Source organism: Lycorma delicatula, chromosome 1 (genome assembly GCF_047948215.1).
Source record: "Lycorma delicatula isolate Av1 chromosome 1, ASM4794821v1, whole genome shotgun sequence".
NCBI lineage: Eukaryota > Metazoa > Arthropoda > Insecta > Hemiptera > Fulgoridae > Lycorma > Lycorma delicatula.
Genome location: NC_134455.1, coordinates 118,621,499 through 118,645,699, shown reverse-complemented (window position 1 = coordinate 118,645,699; position 24,201 = coordinate 118,621,499). Strand labels below are relative to the sequence as shown.

General features: G+C 25.9%; 1 protein-coding gene across 1 annotated transcript in view; it reads left to right on the top strand.

The window, feature by feature from the left end:
- The window catches only part of LOC142321740 (sodium-dependent neutral amino acid transporter B(0)AT3), a 187,815-nt gene extending 169,115 nt beyond the window's left edge, over nt 1-18,700 (top strand). Inside the window, exon 12 of the mRNA XM_075360081.1 lies at nt 18,182-18,700. Within this exon, the coding sequence (XP_075216196.1) occupies nt 18,182-18,319 (138 nt within the window). The 3' untranslated portion in view covers nt 18,320-18,700. The remainder of the gene's footprint in view (nt 1-18,181) is intronic.
- Nucleotides 18,701-24,201: the final 5,501 nt, after the last annotated feature.

The following is a 24,201-nucleotide window of genomic DNA, read 5'->3' as shown; positions in this document are numbered from 1 at the left end:
ATAAGTAGAACAATATAAAAATAATGAAAATTATGAAATATGTCAGAAATATTTTGTAGAAGAATCTACCAAAGAGATGAAAGTTGGTGGACCAAATCTTAAAAATTCACATAATTAAATTGTTAATAGATTGGTGTGTAAATGGTAAAAACTGTAGAGGAAGACAAAGATTGTAATAAATAAAATAGAAAACTGAAGACTTAGTTGTAATAACTATGTTGAAATTTAAAAATTAGTTTAAAAAAAGGTGCATCAAACAATTAAATGACCAGATATAATTCTAATATGAACAGACATTTATAGTGTGATCATTTTTCTTTTTTTATCTTCAGTTGTTAGATTGGTTTGCCTCTATTTTTTCTTATCCTGTGCTAGTCTCTTATCCTCAACTTATCTCTTACATCCTATGTAAGAGTCTAACTGTTTCTTATATCCTATTATCTGTTACGTATATTTCATATGCTTTTTATTCCATATTTTACTTTTTCTAACTTTATACAAGAAATTGCATAAGTTTTCTTGAACTGGGGTCTACAAGTAGCTAAATACCTTGTTAACATACTAAGTGTACCTGCAGCCTACTATATCCATGGATTGCCAAGATCAGGAATCTGTGTATCACTCTAGTAGACATAGTTGTCATTATGTCACTGCTTGCATGTGAATACAAAGAAATGTAGAAATACTCTAAGACTGGTAGGGCAGGAGTATATATTACTTTAATTTCACATTTTTTCATTAATTGTCTTGAAGTTTCACATGAGATTGTTTTGAATATGAGAATAACTTAAGACTACATATCATTGTTCTGTAACTCCAATGCTCAGCAATAAAGATGAAAAATATCTTCAAATTGTCAAATACACATGTAATTTTAATTTAATAAATCGTCTGTTGATACTGACGTTACTTTTTTCAACAAAGTAAAACAATTATTAAAATCAATGACTTTGGTTATGAGTAAGCCTAAAATATACATAATAAACAGACATGAGTTGATTGAGAGGCTTTCCCTCTTTTGAAGTCTGTTAAAAACATTGTTTTGTTTCCAGTTAATTTCAAAAAGTAAAAACAGTTTAACAGTTTTGTTATAAATTCAGTGTTTTTATTTAATGCAGTTAATCAGTAAATATATATTTGTTCATTTACAAAAAATTTTCAGAATAGATAAAAACTGTATTTACAAAAAAAAGAAACATCACTAAATTTGTTGAAAAGATATTGATTAAATAGTAACAGATTTTACAATAATTAATTTAACAATAATTACTGTGCACTAGATAAAATTTTACAATTAATTATTACCTTTTTAAGTTGAATTTTGGTAACTTTGATATTCTGGAGTATTGTTTTAAAAATTATAGACTAGTTTTTAAATCATTCACATAACACATAAACATTTTAAAACTTTAATCTTAGACTTTAATACAAAACTGAACTGAAGTAATGGAGTGAACCATCTTTCACTTTAGAGATTTGAATTTCTGAAGAATGATTAGAATATTCTTTATATCATCATATAATTTCAATACGTGATAAAAAGTATTACACAAGCATTTTTTTTTAACTTGTTTCAATTATTTTGTCTGGAATGGCGTTGGCTAATTTTAATGTGCATAAAGGTAGTTTTTATATAAGAATTGTTTTGTGTGCTGGTATGTAGTATCAATTTTTAATTCTAATTCTGTAGTGATGTACTTCCTCATTTATCTAAGCATGAGAAATTAAAAAAATAATTTAAAAATTGATAAGTTAATAAAAGTTAGAACCTTTAATTTTTTAAACTCTTTACTAACTGAATTTTTATACCTTAATTGCCCCCAAAAACTAATACATAAAGAAGTAATATTTAACTCTACAAATAAAAAGAAATTATAAGATGATGCATCAGTTCAACCCTCCATCAGTACTTAAACCAACACAAATGGACACATTGTATCTGAGAGATACTTAATTCTTTTATGGTCTAAATATGATTATTTGTATGTTTTTAAATCTTTTTATTATATATATATATTTTGAATGTTTGTTTGTTTGTCCCGCATGCGTTTCTATACCATTCATCTGATTATGATAAAACTTTCATGAGTTGTGTGTACGCCCGCAAAGGCTTCTGAATTAATTTGGACCTGCTAGGTGGCAATGGGGTCAAGATATTTCAAAAAATTGTATTTACGGTCTGATTTGACTCATATTCAGAGTATATATTAATTACGTGAAAATAAATATTTTTTGCAAAAAATGGACCTGCTAGGTGGTGCTGAGGTGGAAATATTTATGAAATAAACCAACAAATATACATACAGACTTTCTTCTTCTTCTTCTTCTTCTATAAAGGCAATGTTCGAATGTGTCCCCACTGTAGACTAAAAAACTACTGGACTGATTTACTCGCAGGGAAAAAAGGCAAAAAGGGATAAGGGAACAAGGGAAAACATAAAAAAGGAAATAGGGAAACAGGTAAAAAGGATAACAGAGGAAAAAGGGAGAAAGAGATAATGTGAAAGGTTAAATTTTGTGAAGTTCTTAATGTTCACTTTTTTTAATGTTTTATCAAACTTTCAATTGTGTTCATTTAATCTATATATATATATATATATATATACATATACAATTTTTTTGTTGCTCTTTATTTTCAAAAGTACTTTAATTATATTTTATGGGAGCAGAATACAAAGCATTACATTTTAGAAGAAATTATTCTTGTGAAAATTAAAAAAAATATTCTTGAAAGTAAATATTCTATGAAAGCACCTCTAATTGATTTCCACTTGTTATTATATAAGAATTTGTACCAGCTACATTCAGCATGGAATAAAAAACCACCATTGGCCAATGACGAGTGTTTCTTGCAACATTATATGTGGAAACATCTTGTCAATTATATCTACACCTGATTTAGTATCATTATAAAATATTACCATGTGAGACTTTTATAGTGCTCACCTGTATTTTCATCAATAGTCATCAAAGTGTAGGCTTGAAATAAGTAACACATTTTTTCCTTTTTTTGGAACATAAAACACAATTATTGAATCCTTACGAAAACCAAACATACTTGAGTTTAGTGGTCTAATTTTAAAATTTTTGAATTCAACAGGAATTTGTGTTTTATTTTTTTTAAAGTCGTAACAAAAGAAGATTTTCTTTCTTGAGTTCTTCCACAAGTTTTATGTCTGAAAATCAAATATCTGCTGTTATATTTCGGCCACTTTTGTTTATTGGTTTCACTAACCTTCTTACAACATCAGTTTGTGTATTATTAACACAATAAGGTCCAGCTGGCTGCTTTTCTCAGGATATATTTCCATGTTATATGTGTAGTAGAGTTTTACATCTCCTATGGCATATATTTTAACTCCATGTTTAGCTAATTTTGATGGCATGTACTGTTTACCAGTATTTTCCCCAAAAGCTCTCAAGTTTTTTCATCTATGGTCACATTTTCACCAAATGAGTAGTATTTCTGACAATTGGTAACAAATTGGTTGAATATTTTTCTAATTGGTGCTTATCGATCTCGCTGAACTCATATTTCATGTATGGATTTATCATCAAACATAATGCATCTAATGATAAATTTAAAATGTTTAAAATTCATTGTTAAATGAAAAATTGAACACCACTCCATTACTATCCCATAATTCTTCTAGACTTTGTCTATTACTCCTTAGTGTCCCTGACCGATCAAGAAGTCACATAAATGCTTTTAGTTCAATTAAAGTAACATTTTTTGCATCTCTTTCATGAGCAAAATTTGCAATTATAACATTAATGTACTTACTCATACATTACAAAATTTCTTCTAATATTTCATTAGTCATTAGGAAATTCCAAGACTCAAAAGTAACTTTGCATTTTTAGCTTCTTCGACGACGCCAGGTAAATGCCTAATTAGATTTTGTGCTCTGGTTTGCATGTTGTTAGTGGGCCTTTTCCACTTAGTACTTTTATCCCCAGATAATAAGGTGCATTGTTGTTTTCAATTTCTTTATCAGTACCATCCTGACACGTGTCTGAATCACTTTCCCACTCTTCAATGACGTCTTCATTTTCACTACTTGAAGATTCATCTAACTTTGTCAGAGATTCCATATCTTCCTACAGTAAAAGTTGAATAATCTCTGCATGGTAGGCATTAGCAGCATTTAAACGGTCTAAATCCATTATAGATTCAAATCAGTAACACTAAAAAAGTAATTGACTTTTAACACACATTAAACAAAAACAATGTTTTAGAAAACAAAAAAAAATTAAAATGTCCACTTATAACATATATATATATATATATATATATATATATTTACAATTTACATAATAAAAAAATGTTTTATTTATTATATATTTAAAAAACACAATATTGAAAATGCGATAGAAAGTGCAACACAAACGAGCGCAATGTTTCTGATAGGTATAAAATCTTCAGTGAAAGACATGTGCACTCAACTCACAGTCTAAGACTGGACTAACATATAAAGAAAGGTAGGTTGTGAAGGTATTGGGAGGGGGAAACTGTCGCTTCTCTCTCCCAATACCTTGGGGCCTTGTCAGCTTGTACAAAGCCAACAGGCTTATCACAATTAGAAACTACAAAGCAAAATGGTGCACCGTTATCTGTCAAATACAATACCCTCTAAAATAAGATTTTGTAAATTCTTTCTCTTTTATTCCCCAGTGGATGCTTATGACCTGTATGTTTTGTTTTTTTCAAATTTCATGTCAAGAAATAAAGTAGAATTCAGTTATGATCAGAAGTAGTTTTTTTACCAATAATTTGATTAGCTTGTACATTATCATTTCTTTTTTGTTTTACGAATTGTATGAGTAGAACTGTTAGCATTATTTTTTTGTTACTTATCACTTATATTATTATTTTTACAAAATGTTGATGATTACTTATTAAAGATTATATTATAATAAGATCAGATTTTTGATGAGACACATCATAATACAATTTTTCTATTAATTTTAATTAATAAAAGATTATTGTTAAGAAAGATAACAGTTCAGTAAAACAAATATTGTAGCACTAGCTTGTTCTTAAACTGAAGAATATAGTTCCACTATTGAGCACTCTCAATGTAAACTCCAGGTTTTTGCCTACTTATTCATGATTTATCTCCAAATTGTTAACTCTGTCAAAGTTGTCGCATTAATGCTTAGGGTGAAAGTAAATCCGGTAATTCACTGTTTAGATATGAATCCCTTAATTTTTCAAGCTAGATTACTTGTTTATGTAAAAATTCATTACTACTGCCTTAGATTAAATATTATATAATATATATATATATATATATTTATTTATAATATTCTAAATATTTTACTGCCTTATATTATATTAAATATATTCTATTTTATTTTTACATTTTTGTTGAAATTTCTCTTTTTTATCTCGAGTTTTACTGTTTTATTATTTTTATTATAGGTAATATGTTAGCCATTTTTCTTCATTTTTTTTTTTTAGTCACTGTTTGACTAAAAACTATATATTACTACATATTGAAAAAACATATTACTACTACCATATTAGTAATAATATGGTATTAGTACGATATTAGAAATTCAACAAAAATTAAAAATACTTTTTTTTTTTAAATTTGTTTTCATAATGATTTTGAAGTACTGTATAACTGATGTAAAAAAAAAATTAATTAATTTAATTTATAATGGCATAATTGATTCAAGAATATACAATTTAAATTGAACTATTTTTTACTCCTTAAGAGAAAATTTACAAGTCACCTCAGCATAACTGTATACATTTTTCAAAAATGAATCACTATCATTTCAGTGAATTCATTAAGTCTAAATCCTTTATTTTTTTTACATCAGATTATCTTCAACATGTTTGAATCATTGTATCTTTATTAGTAGATTAATCACAGGTTACCTTTATTTGGTAGTTAATTTAAACTTGGTGACGTTTAGAGAATATAACTAGGGATATATATAATGCTTTCAATTTTTTTTAAAGTTTTAATGATCTAAACTTAAAGATCTACAAAATAATTGTCTATTTATTTTATAATGTAGCAGAATAATTATCAATTGTAGTTGAAGGGTAGAGACTTGTACTTCATTTCAATGTCTTATTACTGAATACTTTAGATTGTTATATTTTTACTTAGAACATGTTGTGAGACATGTACTTTTTTCTTTTTACATGTAATACATTTACGTATATAAATTTTAAAAAATAATTCAAACATAATGTTCTTCGCAACTTATTGGATATCAATATCAATGAATGAGTCCCCAGATGAATACAACATTGTCAGATATTTTTTGAACCTTATACTATTATCAAGTTTAGATTAATTTTTTTAAATTATAATAATAAAATCTGAAAATGATTTAAGAATGAAAAGGTGCCTTTCAGTTGGTGAGGCACCAACTGAAAGGCACCAATCGATTCTCTTAATTCACAGTTCATTTATTAATACTGATATTTATTTATAAAATCATGTCAAAATTATCTGAACATTTTTTTATAAATATGGTTTATAATTAAAAATGCATAAATTAAAAACTAAATCTAATCTCAGTTACTGATATAAATTGATTTTATATCAGAGACTGCAATAATGAACATAATTTTCTATGGTTTTAATATTAATATAATATTAATTAATTATATATTATATTTAATATAATATTAATATGGTTTTAATAATATATATATATTGATACAGCATTTAATTTAAAAATTATATGACATAAAAGAAGAAATCTAATGAAAAATGAAAACTTACATAATAAACTAACAAAACAAAATACTCAGGTATATAATAAGAAATGTATCAACAGTTTATCAGAATGCAGAATATAAAAAAATTATGATTTTTCACTTAAGCTGTAAAATATAGTTCAATTTAGATTGTATACTCTTAAATAAATTATTCCATTATAAATTAAATTAATTCAATATTTTTAAATTGGTTATACTTCAAAATCATTATGAAACCAAATTTTGAAAAAAAATCATACATATACTTTTTTTTTTGTTGAGTTACCAATATTGTTATTATGACTAAAAAAAAATAAATTAGAAAAGAAATTTAAAAAGAAATTAAAGAAATTAGATTATCATAATGTCATGATTATTAAATCAGATAAAACAAACATACCCATAATTATTAATAAAGAAGAATATACGTATTAATAAAATGATTAACTAGGTAATGAAAACAATTTCAAAGTAATAATGCTTTATTACTACTAATAAATATTTTAAAATAATTAAATTTACAATCAATTATAACAGAGAGACATTTTAAATTATAATGACTAATTACCATATAAATTTATCCATTTTACTCTTAAATACAGATACTAATGATTTGCCAGAAATCCACAAACTTAAAACCTCATTCAGACAGTCAAAAATTTGAAAACAATACCTGCATGTTTTATTTCTAAAATAACTGAATTTATCATGCATATAAATAACAGGTAAAAATTGACTGCTAAACTATACCATTTAAAAATTACATGGTCTAAATTAAAGTATTACATTGTATAAATAGTGTGTATTCAAATACTGTATATCTGTTGAAAATACATTCTGTAAATGCAATAAAAAGAACTTTTAAAAAATGAACATGAAACATCAACAGATAATTTAATTACAATAATTTATTTATAGCATGTGTAAACAAATTATTTTTATAGAATGAGAGTTTGAAAGTAGTAAGCCAAGGTCAACTATTATGTCTGAAATTTATATACATTATTAGAGATGGTGGTGTATGGTATATCATACGTAATATCTTTATATAGGCAAGATGTGTAGTAACATTTTACTAATATTTAACTGTATTTTAAGAAATGAATAACACAGGTCAACAAAAAAAAATTAATAATAATTGTAATTTGGAACTGAGATAAAAGTAGGTGAATTAGAATGTATTTTTAATCTGAATCTTAAAATGAAATCAGTTTTTCTTCATCACCCTCAGATTTTTAGTAGTTATGATCCTTTAAAATATTGAGAAACTTCTTAAATAATAGAATACAAAAATAAAAATAATTATAATTAAAATTCCTACTTTTCTTTTTTCTTATTTTCATTTATGTTTAGTGAAGTCTTCTCTTTTTATCAACCAGCAGTAATCAGTCATCATAGATTCATCCCATCTGCCTTGATAACGTTGTTACATGTGCAATATATCTTGGTGGAACCTTTCTCCTTGTTAGTTGCTGATGTCACCCAAGTTCAAAGGGAAGAAGTTCAATGAGAATGTAAAAAAATGAATTTTCAATGATATACTTCAGCCTAAATTTTTATAGTTCACTAAGAGTTCATTTTAAGCCAATCATGGTTTTCAGCTTTTTTGTTTTCAACAAAACTAGTAACAACATCTTTGAATGACTTCCGTGCTACTAGTTCTTTAGGATTCAGTTTCCTGTCAAATATATTTTCACAAATTAATTTTCTTATTTGTAGCCCAATGAATATTCCCTCTTTTAATTTGGCTTCACTTAATTATGAAAAAAACTCATCTAAATATTTAAAGCCGTCTCCATCTTTAGCTAATGCTTTTACAAACTTCATCAGGCCTAGTTTTATGTGTAGAGGTGGTAAAATAATAAGATCTGCTTCGACAAGGGGAACATTGACAACATTTTCCTTTCCTGGGGTAAACTGATTCCTTTTTGGCCAATCTTTAACTGTGTAGTGTTTACCTGTAGCCCAACTAACCCACAAATACAAGAAACACGTATATTTTGGAAAGCCACTCCGGAGACCAAGAAGAAGCCTATCTTTCAGGCCTGGAGCCTCAGGATCACTTTCAGGTCAGCAATGATTCGCCATGAGTGTTCATCATACTTAATAGCTTATAAAATTTTTGGCATACTTTCTTATGTTTCTTTCATTTCTACAGCATGTGCTACCGGTTTAGAAGAAAACTTATTTGAGTTATGGAACAACACTGCCTTTAAGCTTCTTTTTGATGAGTCTATAAATAAAGGCCAATCATGAATAACATATTCAATTTCCAGTTCAGACATTAGCTCCCTAACATCATGAGAGGAGCAAATTAAACCATCTCTTCTAAAGTATTTCAGCAAATTTTCGTTTAAATTTTAATATACTGAAATTTTAGTATCCTTGTTTAATAAATTCAATTCTTTAAGATGTGAACCTAGAAGTTCTGCATGCTGTTTTGACAAGTACAACTTATGAATTAGCTCGCTCAGTTGTGCTTGTGTGATTTGATTCTTCTGAAATGTAATTAATAACTATTAAAGTTGAGGATTCATCAGTTGAGCCTTCTAGGGAATCAAATTTCTTTCCAAGAAGTTGGAGCAATTGGAATCGGTAAATCAACCGAAGTGAAGTGCTGGTCCAATAGCTGAACAAACTTTTGGGTATGCAATAGTGCTTTTATTGTTTTAATGGAAACCAGTAACATTTGTTAAGCAAAAATAGCAGTCATCATAATGGTTAGGAGGCTCTGGCCAAATCATAGGTATGCCAAAAGGTAAATGCTCTTATTTTTTTGCCTTTTAACCACTGGGTTAACGTAGTGCTTGATGCATGCTACATGTGGAGCCCAGGATTTATCTTGGTCTTCCAAGGGACAGTCAAAATAATGTTTTTAAGCAGTTTTCAGCAGATTCGATACTGGTTTTCGTTGAATTTCTGTGGCGAATTCTCCATAAACGTAATAAAAAATATTTGGAGAACTTTTACAAGTCTGATTTTTATTTATTGTATAATTCAAAATGTTTTAATGAATGAAAGTAAACTGAAATATTACAGAAATACTTAATTATGAATATAATTAAGTTTAAATTTATAAATACTTAATTACTTAAAATTACTTCATAAAATTGTTTCCAAGGAGTGCAATAAAACACAATGTGAAACATACACACAACTTAACAAATTTTGATATTTAGTAAAATAATACCAAAAGTTGTTCTGTCGTAAAAATCTTTCACTAAATTTACAGCATCACTTATGAAACAATCTTTATAATGTGTATCATAAAACCACTACTACAACTAAAGAATACAGCAAGTCATACCAAGAGCTGAACTCATACTGAAGAAAATTTCATTGCGTTGAATTACTCATTACTTGACTCACTGATATGTCTATACATTTCAGGCTTGACATGAAATGATATTCAACAATTATGTATCAAATATAGGTCTACAGAACGCATCACAATATAAATCAGATGTAAATAAGCAAACATACAGATGTACTAACTTATTTGTATTCTTTGTTTCACTAATGATGGAACAAATAAATTTAAGGGGCTGTAACTTAAGAACATTACATGATAAAATAAGACAAATCAATAATAACAATTACAATAAGAAGAATAATAAAAGACAATAATGAACAAATAATAATCATAGTAATCAATAGCACAATAATAGTAATAATAAATTTCAATAATAATAATAAACATTGATTATACACAAAACAAATTTTAAACTAATCATCAGAGTTTATTTACAGGTAGTTAAATATTGGGAACCAGAATTCAGTCCCATTGACAAAAGATATTAGGATAACCGCAAGTCAACCACTAGACTTGTATTAACAACAATAGTACAATAGATAAGACAAGTGTAAAGTTTTTCATTGCAAATAATTTTGCTGTTCACAAATAAAACTACCCCAACAATTTATGAATGAAATTTAGTACATTATCTCTTTCACTTATCGTCTAAGAGTAACTCACTGAACCACTTCTTGTTTTCATGTACTAGAATTACTTTTCACATCACCTTAATCGCATTGAACTTTGTACATACTAGAAATTCACTCCTTCACTGACCTCCTCACAGAATACTATCTCGCAGAATCTCCTCACAGACTGACATCTCACAGAACTCACATCGCAGACCGACTTCAACTGGTCTTCCCTGGAGTATTTATATTCCTATCCTCTTTACCTGCAGGACCAGATCCCAGTTGAGTGTGAGAATGATCGACCGGGCTCTTTCATTTCCTCCTAACATGGGTCCAGTAACTCTTTTCATAGAACAACATTTGTTTAGGTGTGTCAGTGGGCAGTATTACAAAGGACGACTGTTAAATGGACCTGTTACCTTCACTAAAAGAGTTTTTTTTAGCCCCTTTCTGGATTCCTTCCATTGTTATATTTCTACATGTTTCTTCTTAATTGGTAGGAATCCATTACTCAGGTCCATTATATCACTCTTTTACAATATTATATAGAACACCTAATCCTTTTTCAGTTCCAAATTTTATGTTGACCAATGTAATTAATAATTTTAAATACGTTTAATTCATACAAGAATAAATAAAATTTACAATAGAAACTTATAGATCAGTCAATTTATTTACATATAAAAATAAATATTAATAAAAACAATGAAACCTGTTACTGAATTTTTTTTAGAAAACTGACATCATAATATCAGTATACATAGAAAATGAAATCATCCTTGGTCACACAAAATAAATACACATTGTGATATGAGACTCAAAGCATAAAATATACACAGAATAACAGAATTAAGCAAAGAATTAAAACAAACTAGTAGAAAACTATAATGACACATATTCTTATAGAGTATAAAAAAATTTTCACTGCAACTGTTACAATAAAAATACTAACAAAATAGTTATGTGAATGATGGTAAAATTATACTATATCTTTTAAACAAATATATAATTTAAAAAAATATTTAAATCATAATAATATTATATCAGAAGGTAAATTGAACAATTATAGAATAAAGGTAGTTGTTTTTATTTGGATTTGAATACTTGATCATTGTTGCTGGTGTTCTTTGATGGTTGGGTTTCAATTAACCACACATCTCAGGAAGATGGGCCTGAATCTGCTCAAGACTGCATGTTTACTGGTACATTCCCGCAGACATTGATGAGTTGCTAATGACTTTATTTGTTGATGGAACTAAAAATAAAAAATATTTATAGAATTAACAGTAATAATTGTAAATATTTATATGTATTGGTAAAACTAACGGATTCTTTTAAGAATAATAATTTGATAATATTTAAGAACATGCAAAAATAAAAAAAAGGATTTTTAAGATGTTACTGATCACCTCATTACCATACACAGTAACAAATACATTAAGTAATCTAAAAATACTATAAATAAATAATAATAACAATAAACATGAATAATTTTAAAAAATGTTTCATTTACAAAATGCACTCTTCTTATGAATATACAGGAAAACTTTATACACAACAAATTGTTCAAATCAGCACACTTGCTTTATTAGCTAGCTTAATTGTAACCAATATTTTATTATGATGACAACTGTCAATTCTTACAAGTAACATGATGGTAATTCATTACTTGATATTTTGTTAGTGATATAAAAGCCATCGATTCAGAAAGCTTCTTATACAAATTTATAAGTTTATGTTAAGCTTGCTAGTATGGTAAGTACAAGTTCATAGCTTATTTATAAATAGATAAATATATATATATATATATATATATATATATATATACTGTTATGATAATGCAGAGGTCTCTGTAAAAATACTGAATATCAAAGAAATTATAAAAGCTGGAAACAAAAAAAAAATAATAATTTTATAGACAATTGTATTATGCTGATAGGATATAATTTGCTAAACTATTTATTAAATTGATACTTGAATATAAACAAAAATAAGTTCTATGATATGGATGGCTATCAATTTTTGCCAATTATTTCATTTCAAACAAAAATTAGTCTTTTGAAGCCTAATCAGAAATTCAAACTGTAGAATCGTATTTATAGCACTTTACAAGTGTAAAGTGCTCTATAAATGGGAAGGAACTTTCTTTCCCCATTTATTGCTTTTATTTCAACTACTGTTCAGTTGTACCATATGTAGAACAGATAGTAATATAAAATATAATAATCTTCTAATTCATGAATCACCACACACATACTTGAATACAGAAAATTAAACAGTTAATATGTTAATTCAAGAAGCTTTTTGCAGTGAAACATCAATGAATTCATGTTTTTAAGCTGTTAAAATAATGACATAAACAGTTTTTATATTTTAATTTACCTAGGAAATATTTTATTTTAAATGTTAATTAAAAATAATATTAATAACAGATTTACTTGCAAGTTTATTTCCAGGTTACAACTTTTTACTAAATTTGTAATTTTAAGCAGTTATATTGTTATATTTTATTTAATATTAATGAGATGAATTTAATTATTTAAAAAAAATTTATAATCTAACTGAAACTTAAACGTTTTCAAAAAAGGTTTTTAATTAATGCCACTAACAAACAAAGATATAAGCTTTTAAGGGAAAAAAAGTTAGAGGTTTCCATTAAAAATACTACTGCGTTGTAAGGTCATGATGGGTACTAAATGCCTACTCCAGATGTCTAAAGCATTTAAGGCGTAATAAAAGAATAATTGAATATCATATGAAATAATTAGATAATCAATTTTGATTCAATCATAAACTGAGTGTTAGACTCAACCAATAGTCATCAAATTTTCACATACACAACTTCAGATACACTATTACAGCATATTTAAATTTTAATGAAATTGATCTAGTTGTTTTCCAGATTTTTGAGCTATACAATTTAATACGTAGGCCTATAAATATATAAGCAAACCCTAATTTAAGTGAATGGTATTTTCATACTCTTTTCACCTCAAAACACATACAAAATCCATTTTCAATCCCCACTCCCACCATGCAGTCGAAAGTAATACCATACTTTTCAATAAAAAAGCCATTATTTTGTAGAAAAAACTGTTCAAATTCACATAGATACATATTCAAGATTGTAATAATAAAATAAAAATTAAATATAAACTTGACAAATCCTTTTACTAAAAATGAAACATTTTGAGAAATAATCCTTAAAGTAGGACCACATTCTAAAACACATTCAAACATCATAAAATGTATAAATACAAATAAAAATTTAGTTTAATTCTAATCCACTTTTTTTACCTCATCCTACGTATGTATCTTCCTCATTACAAAAAAACGATCAGTAATAACTTCAGCTAAAACAATAATACTAACCTACACCATAAATAATCATGTCAAAGTCAAAATTGTTTTTATGTAATAGTTTATTAATTTTTAATCTGTTTCTGTTTGCCAGTAAAAAAAAATTTGTATATTCTTCAAAATTGTCTCATTGACAATAAAAACATTGTCAACTGCTATTTGTTCTTCCCTGGGTTTTGAACAAGCCAGTAGTCAGTCTTCATGATTTATTCTCTTAACTTTTGTTTTAGTTACTATAAATTGGTATTGTGGGCTTCATTTAAAACTAATTCCATGATTTTACAAAAAAAGGGTTTGTATATATCATGTAAATTTATTAACCGTGACAGCATTTTTTATATTATTTTAACCACAGTCAGGCTTGGCATTTTTTTCATATGCCATAAATGTTACATATGTCCCATAAGTCTTGGGTTTGTTTGGAGATTTAACATAAAAAGATAACTAAAATTTTACTCTAATCATAAGTATATAGAAATTATAAATGGGTAAAAAGTAATTTTTTAAGTGGTATTGAGTTTCAGTAGAATGTAGTTACAGATCTGAACAGAAACCATATTTAGAATTTTCTAACTTAAGTGTTTTATGACAGCCAATTTATATGTGGTTCCAACAATTGGTATTTAATCCTTTCTTTACATCGTTTTTATTTACAAAAATGATATATTCACTGTTATTCCAGAGTTGTGTCATAATCTGAATACCTCAATATACAATTCTAGGAAAGATATTGCCTTATCCAGGATTCAGATATTCAGTTTTTTTAATTTTTCAGTAAACAATGACTAAAATCATGTAATAGAATCACTTCATCAGTTATATTGTACAAGTTGCTTTAGCATTATAAATGCAGAAGTCATTAGAAAAAAGTTTCTGTTAAGAAGGTTAATTTTTTTATTGGTTAAGTATAATATAGAATATTATAGATAATATAGAATACAGCTTTTTTTTAAAGATGTCTACATCATCTTTTTATAATTTAAACAGAATTCATTCATATTTTGCAACCAGTAGTTTAAAAATAATCATATACTTTTTTAAATAAAATTAAATAATTTTTATTTAAAAATTATAATTAAATTAATATAAAAGAAGTTCTGTTTATTTCTGCAATAATCTTTTTCACCAGAGTAAAATGAGCTCTCAAAATTAAACCTCTCCCTTATTTATCATGGTGAAAATATATTTCATTTTTCATTCATTTATTGAAAAAAAAATATACAAGGAATTTTTATTAAAAAAAAAATAAATAGCGCTGAAAGAAAATTCATCTCTGCAGTATTGATCATTGCTGAAGGTAATCAATAACTTCATTCAAATCCCAGCTTTTACCTAGTGATAATATTTTTTTCAATAATAATAATAATGTTTTCAGTATTTGCAGTGTTATATATGTAGATTTTTATTAAATTTCATATTGCCATGCATGAACAAGCCTGCTTATGATTTTTATGTTTTTTCTTATTTTATTTGCTGTTATGCACTGTTAAATAAGTTGTATTGCATGCTGGTGTTCTGATAAAAACTATTTTTATAATGAATTTATGTAGTTATTTTGATGAAAATTTATGCAGTTTTTCAGATGTTATAATTAAATCTTATGATTACTATTGTTTTATTATATATTACTTAAATTAATACTTTTATACTCTGAATAATCAAAACTCCGAACAAATTTTCTTGTACTTTGGGGTGATAAATTTAAAATTGAAATTATCTGAATAATTATATTAAAATTAGTTGCTAATTTTCTTCAAGGTCTTGTGATATGTCAACTCATGATAATTAATTAACTAAAAAGTGAAAATGATGGCTGATCAGAAGTTAATTTCTAATTGGTTTTCATTATCAGTTCTGCAAATTAAGTATTGAAAAATTCAAATCAAAACCTTCATATTATGTATCACATGAAATGTATTAGCAAATAAACCTTAGATAACAGAAAATCCTGAATGGTAAAATTTTTTGCTGAATAAGTAAAATTTCATTCAAGGTTATTTTTTATTGACCGTATTTTTCTTTTAATATTTCACGACCATATTTTACCAAGTTTTAGCTTCTTTAAACTTAGTGAAAAAGTTATATAAATATGCTGACATAAAATACTGAAACCTATTTTGTTAAAAATAAGTTTTTTTTTTTAATAATTAATTACTAATTGTTAAGAAATTAATTAAATGTACTCATAGTAATAAAATATTAGACACTTAAAAATTTTTTATTAGTGTGACCATATGTATAAATGGAATTTAAATATGTATATGATTACATTATATTAACTAATGTAAGTATATATGCTGGACATATTGTGAACTCAGTTTCTTTTCAGCAAGGAATTACTGAGTAACTTGTACAGAATTAAAAATGTAGCATGTTAAGAAATTAGTGTTGTGAACATTTTTATATGTAATTTATTTTTAACAAAACTGAAATCTTTTAGTTCTGCTTAAAAATTATTAAATATAAATTTTTGTTAAGTTTCTTAAAAAGATAGCTTAGATTATGTTAAATAATAGAAAGTCAAAATCTTGCTGAATGCAAAACTCACTGTCATTTTAAGTTAAACAAAAAAAAACGAACAAAAACAAATTTACAAACTTTTAACCATATCGTCATACTGACCAACAAGTTATTACACTCATTGGTATCTGTTTCACATTGTCTATAGTGTCTAAGTATGACAATGTGTAAATCACTCTGAATTATTACTCATATTTAATTCAAAAGTAGAGAAATAAAGGTTAAATAGAAGCTTATTATATAATATGTGATTCAGCAGCAGTCAAATGACATCTTATAACACCACAAAATATGCTTAATTAAATTCATTACATATCATATTATCATATTCCACAAAAGATACACAGAATTTTTCTTCTCATATCTGCATAAATAGAAGAATACTGTTATTATTTTTTGTAATTAACAATAGAAAAAAGCTGATCTTATTATCATTTCTTTTATTTTATCTCTTTGTAAAACAGTATGTTTTATGCTATGAAGTTATTTTTTTAACACTGCGTAATGTAAAATACATAACAGAATGGGTTTTTGCATTAAGTATTCTTTCCTTGAATGATATCAAAGATAAATATAATTTGGCTGATTTTTATAAAAAGTTGTTTTTACAGAAACTGATATTCAAACACATTTTAAATTAATTAGAAGTATTTTACAATGTATTTTTATTTATTCTCTTCTAATACACATGTAATGAAAAGTAATCTATACTTTGATAATTATGTTATTTTTATCCATATCAAATCCATTGATATACAAAACTATAAAATTCAGTCCATTCAAAAAAATTGAGGTTTGAATTTAAAACAATAAAAAAATGTTTATTTTATTTCAAATGTTGATAACAGTATTTTTTACTCTGAAATTTAAAATGTAAAATATATATATACATTCAATCTGAGATTTTCTTCATTTCATAATGAAAACTTTCCAAAATGGGTCACATATATGCAAAATATAAAACTTCATAATACTAGACATTTGGAAACATTAATTCTGGATTATAAAAAAATTAAAATTATTATACATTTATAACATACAAATTGCTACGTTAACTTCATTCTTTATAAGAAATTATTTAGTAGGACTCTAAAGAAAAATTATGTATTCTTCATGACATAAATTTATTTATTGTAATCAGTAAATAATATACATTATTCAAATCAAATAAAGAGAATGTTTTACTACTCCGGAAAGTAAAGTGAATGGTTCTGTTATGCGGCAGATTGAGCAAAACCTGTAGTTAAAAAGTTAGGTTGTTAATGCTTAATTTTTAATAAAGTGAACAGTTATAATGGAATATATAAATTTAAATGTTTCAGTAAACAAAATTTAAAACAAAACCTGAAAGACTTGTTCAGTATGTATTTAATAATTAATTTATCCATCCCACACACAAATAAATTTATTTAAATGAATATGTTCTGTTGATATAAATAATTGTGACTAGTGTTCATATATATACTAATAGAAAGTTGTGAGATCTGAAACACAGATTCAAAGAATTTTTGCAAAGTTTTATCCCATGTCTAACTTTATTTTTTTGGGGTTTGATTAGCCCATGTATTAATGTAAATGTGGCTGCAATTTATTCACTGAATTATTGACTTTAATAATGATTTATTTAAAAATTTTGCTTGTTTATAGTTGGATGAGTACCATGATTCTCAGTGTGAAGATGATGATGATGATGATGAGGAAGATGATGATGATGATGATGATGTACACGCTACTGTTAATTCAAGACTGGGGAAAACATTCAAAATGGAAGTTATGGACTTCTAGCGATTACAGAATGAGTGCCAAGTCTAACAAAATTAAATTTTGGCATTAAAAAATTACAAAATGATGAAGTAAAAGTTACAAATTAATTCAGTTACCATATTGGATTGTCTAAAAAAATACAATAATTACACAGTTATTAAACACGTGCAATACCTGCGGGTCTTGTTTACTTCTTTGTTATATAAAAGATTTATACTGTCAGAATTCAATTTACTGAAGGTCTTGAAAGTAAAATTCAGATTTAATTACTTAAGTTAAATTTGTGTCTCTGGTGTGTGTGTGTGTGTGTGTGTATGCTATTAACATGTCTGAATGTATATCAAGTTTACATACTTAATGCTAAGTGTATTCATGATTTAGTAGAATATGTTATTAGCTCATTAGAACTGATATTGAATTTTAATTTTGATAAAAATGATAATTTCCATAAACTATAAAATAATTGATGATGAGTTTAGGAAGTTCTGAGAAATTGTTAATGGGATTTCTCTGTTGTAAAATTACTAAGCGAATTACTGTACTTCAGTAATATTCAAAGGTAATGAGTTGTTTCAGTGGTTAATTTGATCAAATTTGGTAACATTGCTCATCCATGAATGATACTTTATGACTTACTGTGGTTAACAGTACAGATTTTTATCATAGTTTTTTTTTAATCTATAAACAATAGAAAGGAAGTTTAGGAACTGTGAGTTTGTTTTATAATGTCTTAAATTTATTTACAATATCATATACTATATAATTCATTAACACTAAAAAGAATGTTTTTTTTTTTTGGTAGAGAAAAAGAAACAGATGCCAAGAAAATTATAATTGGCAATTTCTTAGGAAAAAAAATATTTACTGTTAAACAGTGCGATGTACATATTAACTCAACAAACACAATTATGCATGTATTGACGTGCACATGTACTCATTCACCAATACACTTTTTACATGTAAATAGTCCATTTATTTAATTTCATAGAATAGCAGTAAGAAAAAATATAACTGAAAAAAGTTAAATTGTGGAATTGATTAGTTATTATGAAAGCAACAAAATACTATTTCTGTGTCATTGTAGAATAAAGAATTCTGTTGATCTAAGGATGCAAACATCTTAAATGTACAATATAAAATGGTAAATTACTAATTTGATTTTTTTCTTTAAAATTTCAATTATGAAAGTTAACTAACAGCTGAACTTTGACTTAACATGTAAGAATAATTAATATTAAATGTTGATTTTGATCACATATTCTAATTTCATCAATCATCCTTTCCATTGTCTTCCTTCAACCGGATCTTCCACTTCTATCTTATTTTATATTTCCCTCACTCCAATTATATGGTAGCTTTTATAGAAAAAGCATTCTGTGGTAATCTAACCTTTTTTGTTCTCAACAGGTGTCTATAAAATTTGTTGCTTTTTCTTGACCGCCCCAATTATTTTAAAATACTTTGTTACACCACTTACCACTCAAGCTAATAATATTAATTAAAATTGTAACAACAATGATTCTTTATTCATGACCTCCATTACTGACAATCACTAGTTACATGACATAGCTCAATAAGATGCACAACTCTCCAACACAATTCTGTGGATTTTTCATTTTTGCTACCTTTCATCACTGGACTATACGACAATGAAACTACTGTTTTGTTAATGTTTAATATTGATTGTTCTTATACTGATTATTCACTAATAATATGATTCAGTTTGACAAGCTTATATACCTAGAATAATTCCTGTATTCAACAAAATCATTCTTGTGTTGTTTGTTAAAACCATACATTGAGATTTTTCCTAACTACTCATAATTAAAAAAACTAGCTATTGTATAAAATTAATATTATAGTCATTGAGGCATTAAATTATTAGAATTAATATTATTGAGTATACTGAGGAATAATTTGGTTTTTTTTATTGATTCACAAAATTTAAAATACTTAATTGATTTTATTAACAGGCTTATTGATTTAGGAAAACAATCTATTTCGATTCCATCTCAGAAGTTCACAATTGTTTTTAAGTAAAAGTGATATTTTGAACAAAACTTAACTATTTTATTAAACAGTTTTCTTTAGATTATTTTTAACTTAATAATTTGAATACGATCGTTAAATATAATTTTTGATAAATGTTTCAAGTATCTTAATAGTGAATTACAATTACCCATGACTGTACTCTTTATTTCATTAATGATTTTAATCATTCTTCTGACAGCTTTACAAAATGAATTATCATTTTGAGGTGCTATCTTAAGTTTAAATGAAGAATAGCATTTAAATTCATACCTGTTATAGAATGCGAACTTGATAATAAACTGCTTATTGTTCTGCTAAAAAATGTAGAATAATTTTTCTAGAGTATTTTATAATTAAATAGTGACAGTCCAAACACACACACACACACACACACACACACACACACACACACACACACACACACACACACACACACACACACACACACACACACACACACACACACACACACATATATAATTATATATACTGTAAGAGTTTGAATTTTGATATCATATATGTTTAACAATTAAAAAATTATTTAAATCATTTATAGTACCCTTAATTTTAAAGTAAAAGTTTTAAAAACCTTACCTTTAATTCACTAATTATGAAATAATACATAAATTGAATGATTACCTCATTCCAGTACTCGACAGCAGAATTTGTCTATTTGCCCATAATAAATTTCAATATTTAAAAAAACAATTTCAACAAATTAACAAATCATAAATAAATATGTTTTAACATAATTATAGAATTTTAATAACAACTGAAAATGCAGGATCCCATGAAAATTGATTCGTGGAATTAATATGGTAAGTTTAATTGTGCATTTACTGTGTTTTGGTGGTTTATATTTCATTTAATATTAAATTTTATTAGCACAGTGGTCAGTATGTTAATGAATTATTTGAATTTTCAAAAAGAAAAGAATATATTTAATGAAATTCAGTCTGTAATTTACTGATTTTATAGAATTATTCTGTATTGACATTGAAGCAACTCATAAAATCAGAATTCATAGAATTGGGATACAGGAAACTGTGTTCTTTATTCATTTGAATATATTTTTAATGACACAAATTTAAAAAGAAAACTGAAGTTCTGTTTTCTAAAAAAAAGAGAAAATGAATACTGCAAAAAACAGATTTACTACTGTAATTTGCTGTTGATTGGTTATTATTTATTTGTGACCATTTGTTTTGGTCATTTTTTATTTTCCAACAATTTTTTTTTCTTGAAGACAGTAAAACAGTTGTAATTATTGTAATACTGTGTAGGTAGTTTTAATTGTAAACTCTCATGTCAGTTGAGAGAGTTATGAACTGTTGATTTCACTTTAAAATAAATAGGCTCAACTATTGAAAATCTTTATACAATACTGTAGGATATAAGAATATTGAGCTTAACATATTTCTTTTCTATTTTTCTTCTAAGACATTTTCTTCAAGTTCTTGTCAGCAATTATGTTATAGTACAGTGTGTTAAATATGCTATAATAACTACACAGTACTTTCATCAAAACTATTTTTGAATTTTTTTTCCATAGGAAAAACAACTTTTTTTATCTCTGTATGTAACTTCTTTCTAAATTTAGGAAGCTGAAGTCCCAACTTTTAAAATAAAATGTACAATGATTTTTTTAAAACAATTGAAATATACTATAGCATCCACTGCATTCTGAATAAAAAAACTTCTTTTATTTGGTATGAGTTGTCCATGATCAGGTGCAGATTTTATAATAATCACAAATACTTTTTTATGTTAAAATAAATAATTGCAATTACATATGAATAATAATATTAATGACTATGTACTATCTTCCATGTTGGAGAAATAGGTCTTAGCCTTTCATGGAATTTTGCTCAGTAGATTTCCAGTCAGGCTTAGATTTTTATGTTGCAAAATTTTCATATCATACTTCCATATAATTTTTTAAGTGTTTGTAATGAGTAATTCATCTCCCAAGGAATGTAATTCAGTACTGATTATGTGAAGACTGAAAAATACCTCTTAATCAGTGTCTTCTGTAAAATAATTGTGTTTAATGATTCATTTGAGTAAAATCCCTGATGTTACCAAGGTATTTTATTATATTAACTTTTTATAAGTTCTAATTTCATACTTAGTAATTCGGTCACGTTACTTGTTTCTGTTGCTTTATTAAAAAGAAACAAATGAGATATAACTCTTTAAAATCATATTTTTCAAAATCTGAATTAACTAAAGGATAGTTTAAAAGTACATGCTTTTGTTGCTCCCGTAGATTTGGACCTGGCAATACATTAACCCTCCTTCAAATAACAAAAGCACAACAATTATCATACTTTTCACTACACAAAAAGTTTCAAATTTAAATTATTTTTTAATATATTTTCTATTATTTTTGGAAAAATAAGACCTAAAATTTTTTTATCACCCCTTAATAGTGTATAAACTATTAGTTGCGTAACTAAGCACTTTTGATACACATAAGATAAAACTTAAGTCTGCATTTCGTCATCTGTTAAGAAACAAACTTACTTAAAGAAAAAATCAAACAAGCTGTTTTTATGTTTTAATCAAGATGAGTAGACTGTTATTTATTATTATTATTATTATTTTTTTTTATTAAATATCTCATTTAAAAATTATATTTCTGGTTAAGCTAAACTGCAAAAAATAGCAATTAGAAGTAATAAAATAGATCTTAAGAGTAAAATTAGGCTTACAAAACCGTTAAGATAGTTTGTGTAACAGCTTCAATGAATAAATATGACCAGCTATTTTACATGTTATCTCAACAAATCAATAGATACTTGAGTAGCAATTATCATATACATCATTGCAGTACTGTAAAAATAATTATGAATAATACATTTTTAAAAAACACTTAAACCTTATCTTCTTGTTTTGTTAGAATTTTATCTGGCTTGTCTGTTGAAAAATCTACAGCTGCACTGTAAAAAACCTTTCATTTTTTCTTATACTGCATGTCTGTGTCCCCCTGATTAATAATTTGAAATATTTAAAACCACAACTTGATGAATATGATGTGAACTTGATGAATTTAATACAACTCAAAAGCATAGAACTCAAGAAATGGCCTGTAACCAAACTCTTTTTTTAATAGGTGATAATATGTATTTAATGTGAATGAAATATTTTTAATTATCCATAAAAAATAGTGTTATATAGCTTAAAACTTATTTTATTGACAGTCATAAAGAAATTATGTTACTAAATAATGGTAAGGGACCTTATTAACTACATATGATCAAATTTTCTGTTTTACTTGATTTATTTTTCTATTTTAGTGATTATAAATATATTTAATTGTATTCAATTTCAACTTAGATATCAGTACTTCATGAAAATAATAACAATACGCTCAAAATAAAATTAAAATGAAAAGTTTTTAGATTTGATATATCATTTTATAACATGATTGTACTTTAGTTTTTTTTTTGCATTCTAAGTAACAATTCACACAACTTGTCAGTACAAGTTGTGTCTGTTGTATCAGATTGTTAAAAATAGGATTTTCTTTAATTCCCATCAGTAAACCTGATTTTAGAAAATTTTAGAATTTTTTTATTTACATCTCACTACATGATACAAGTTTTAAGTACAGGTTGTAATAACTGAAAGGATATTTATCCTGAAGAAAAAAATTATGTGTATAAAGTAGGTAGAATGTTTGACTAAAAATTGCTAAAACTCAATTAACTATTCACCTATGGACTAGTCCTATTGAATATTAGAATTGATAACAGCCCATAACTTTTTAAAACCATAGAGCACCTATCACATCCTTCATAGTATCATGGTTTAACAAACTGGAGTCATTTTTATTGAATAAAAAGAAGAAAACTACAAATTACTTAACT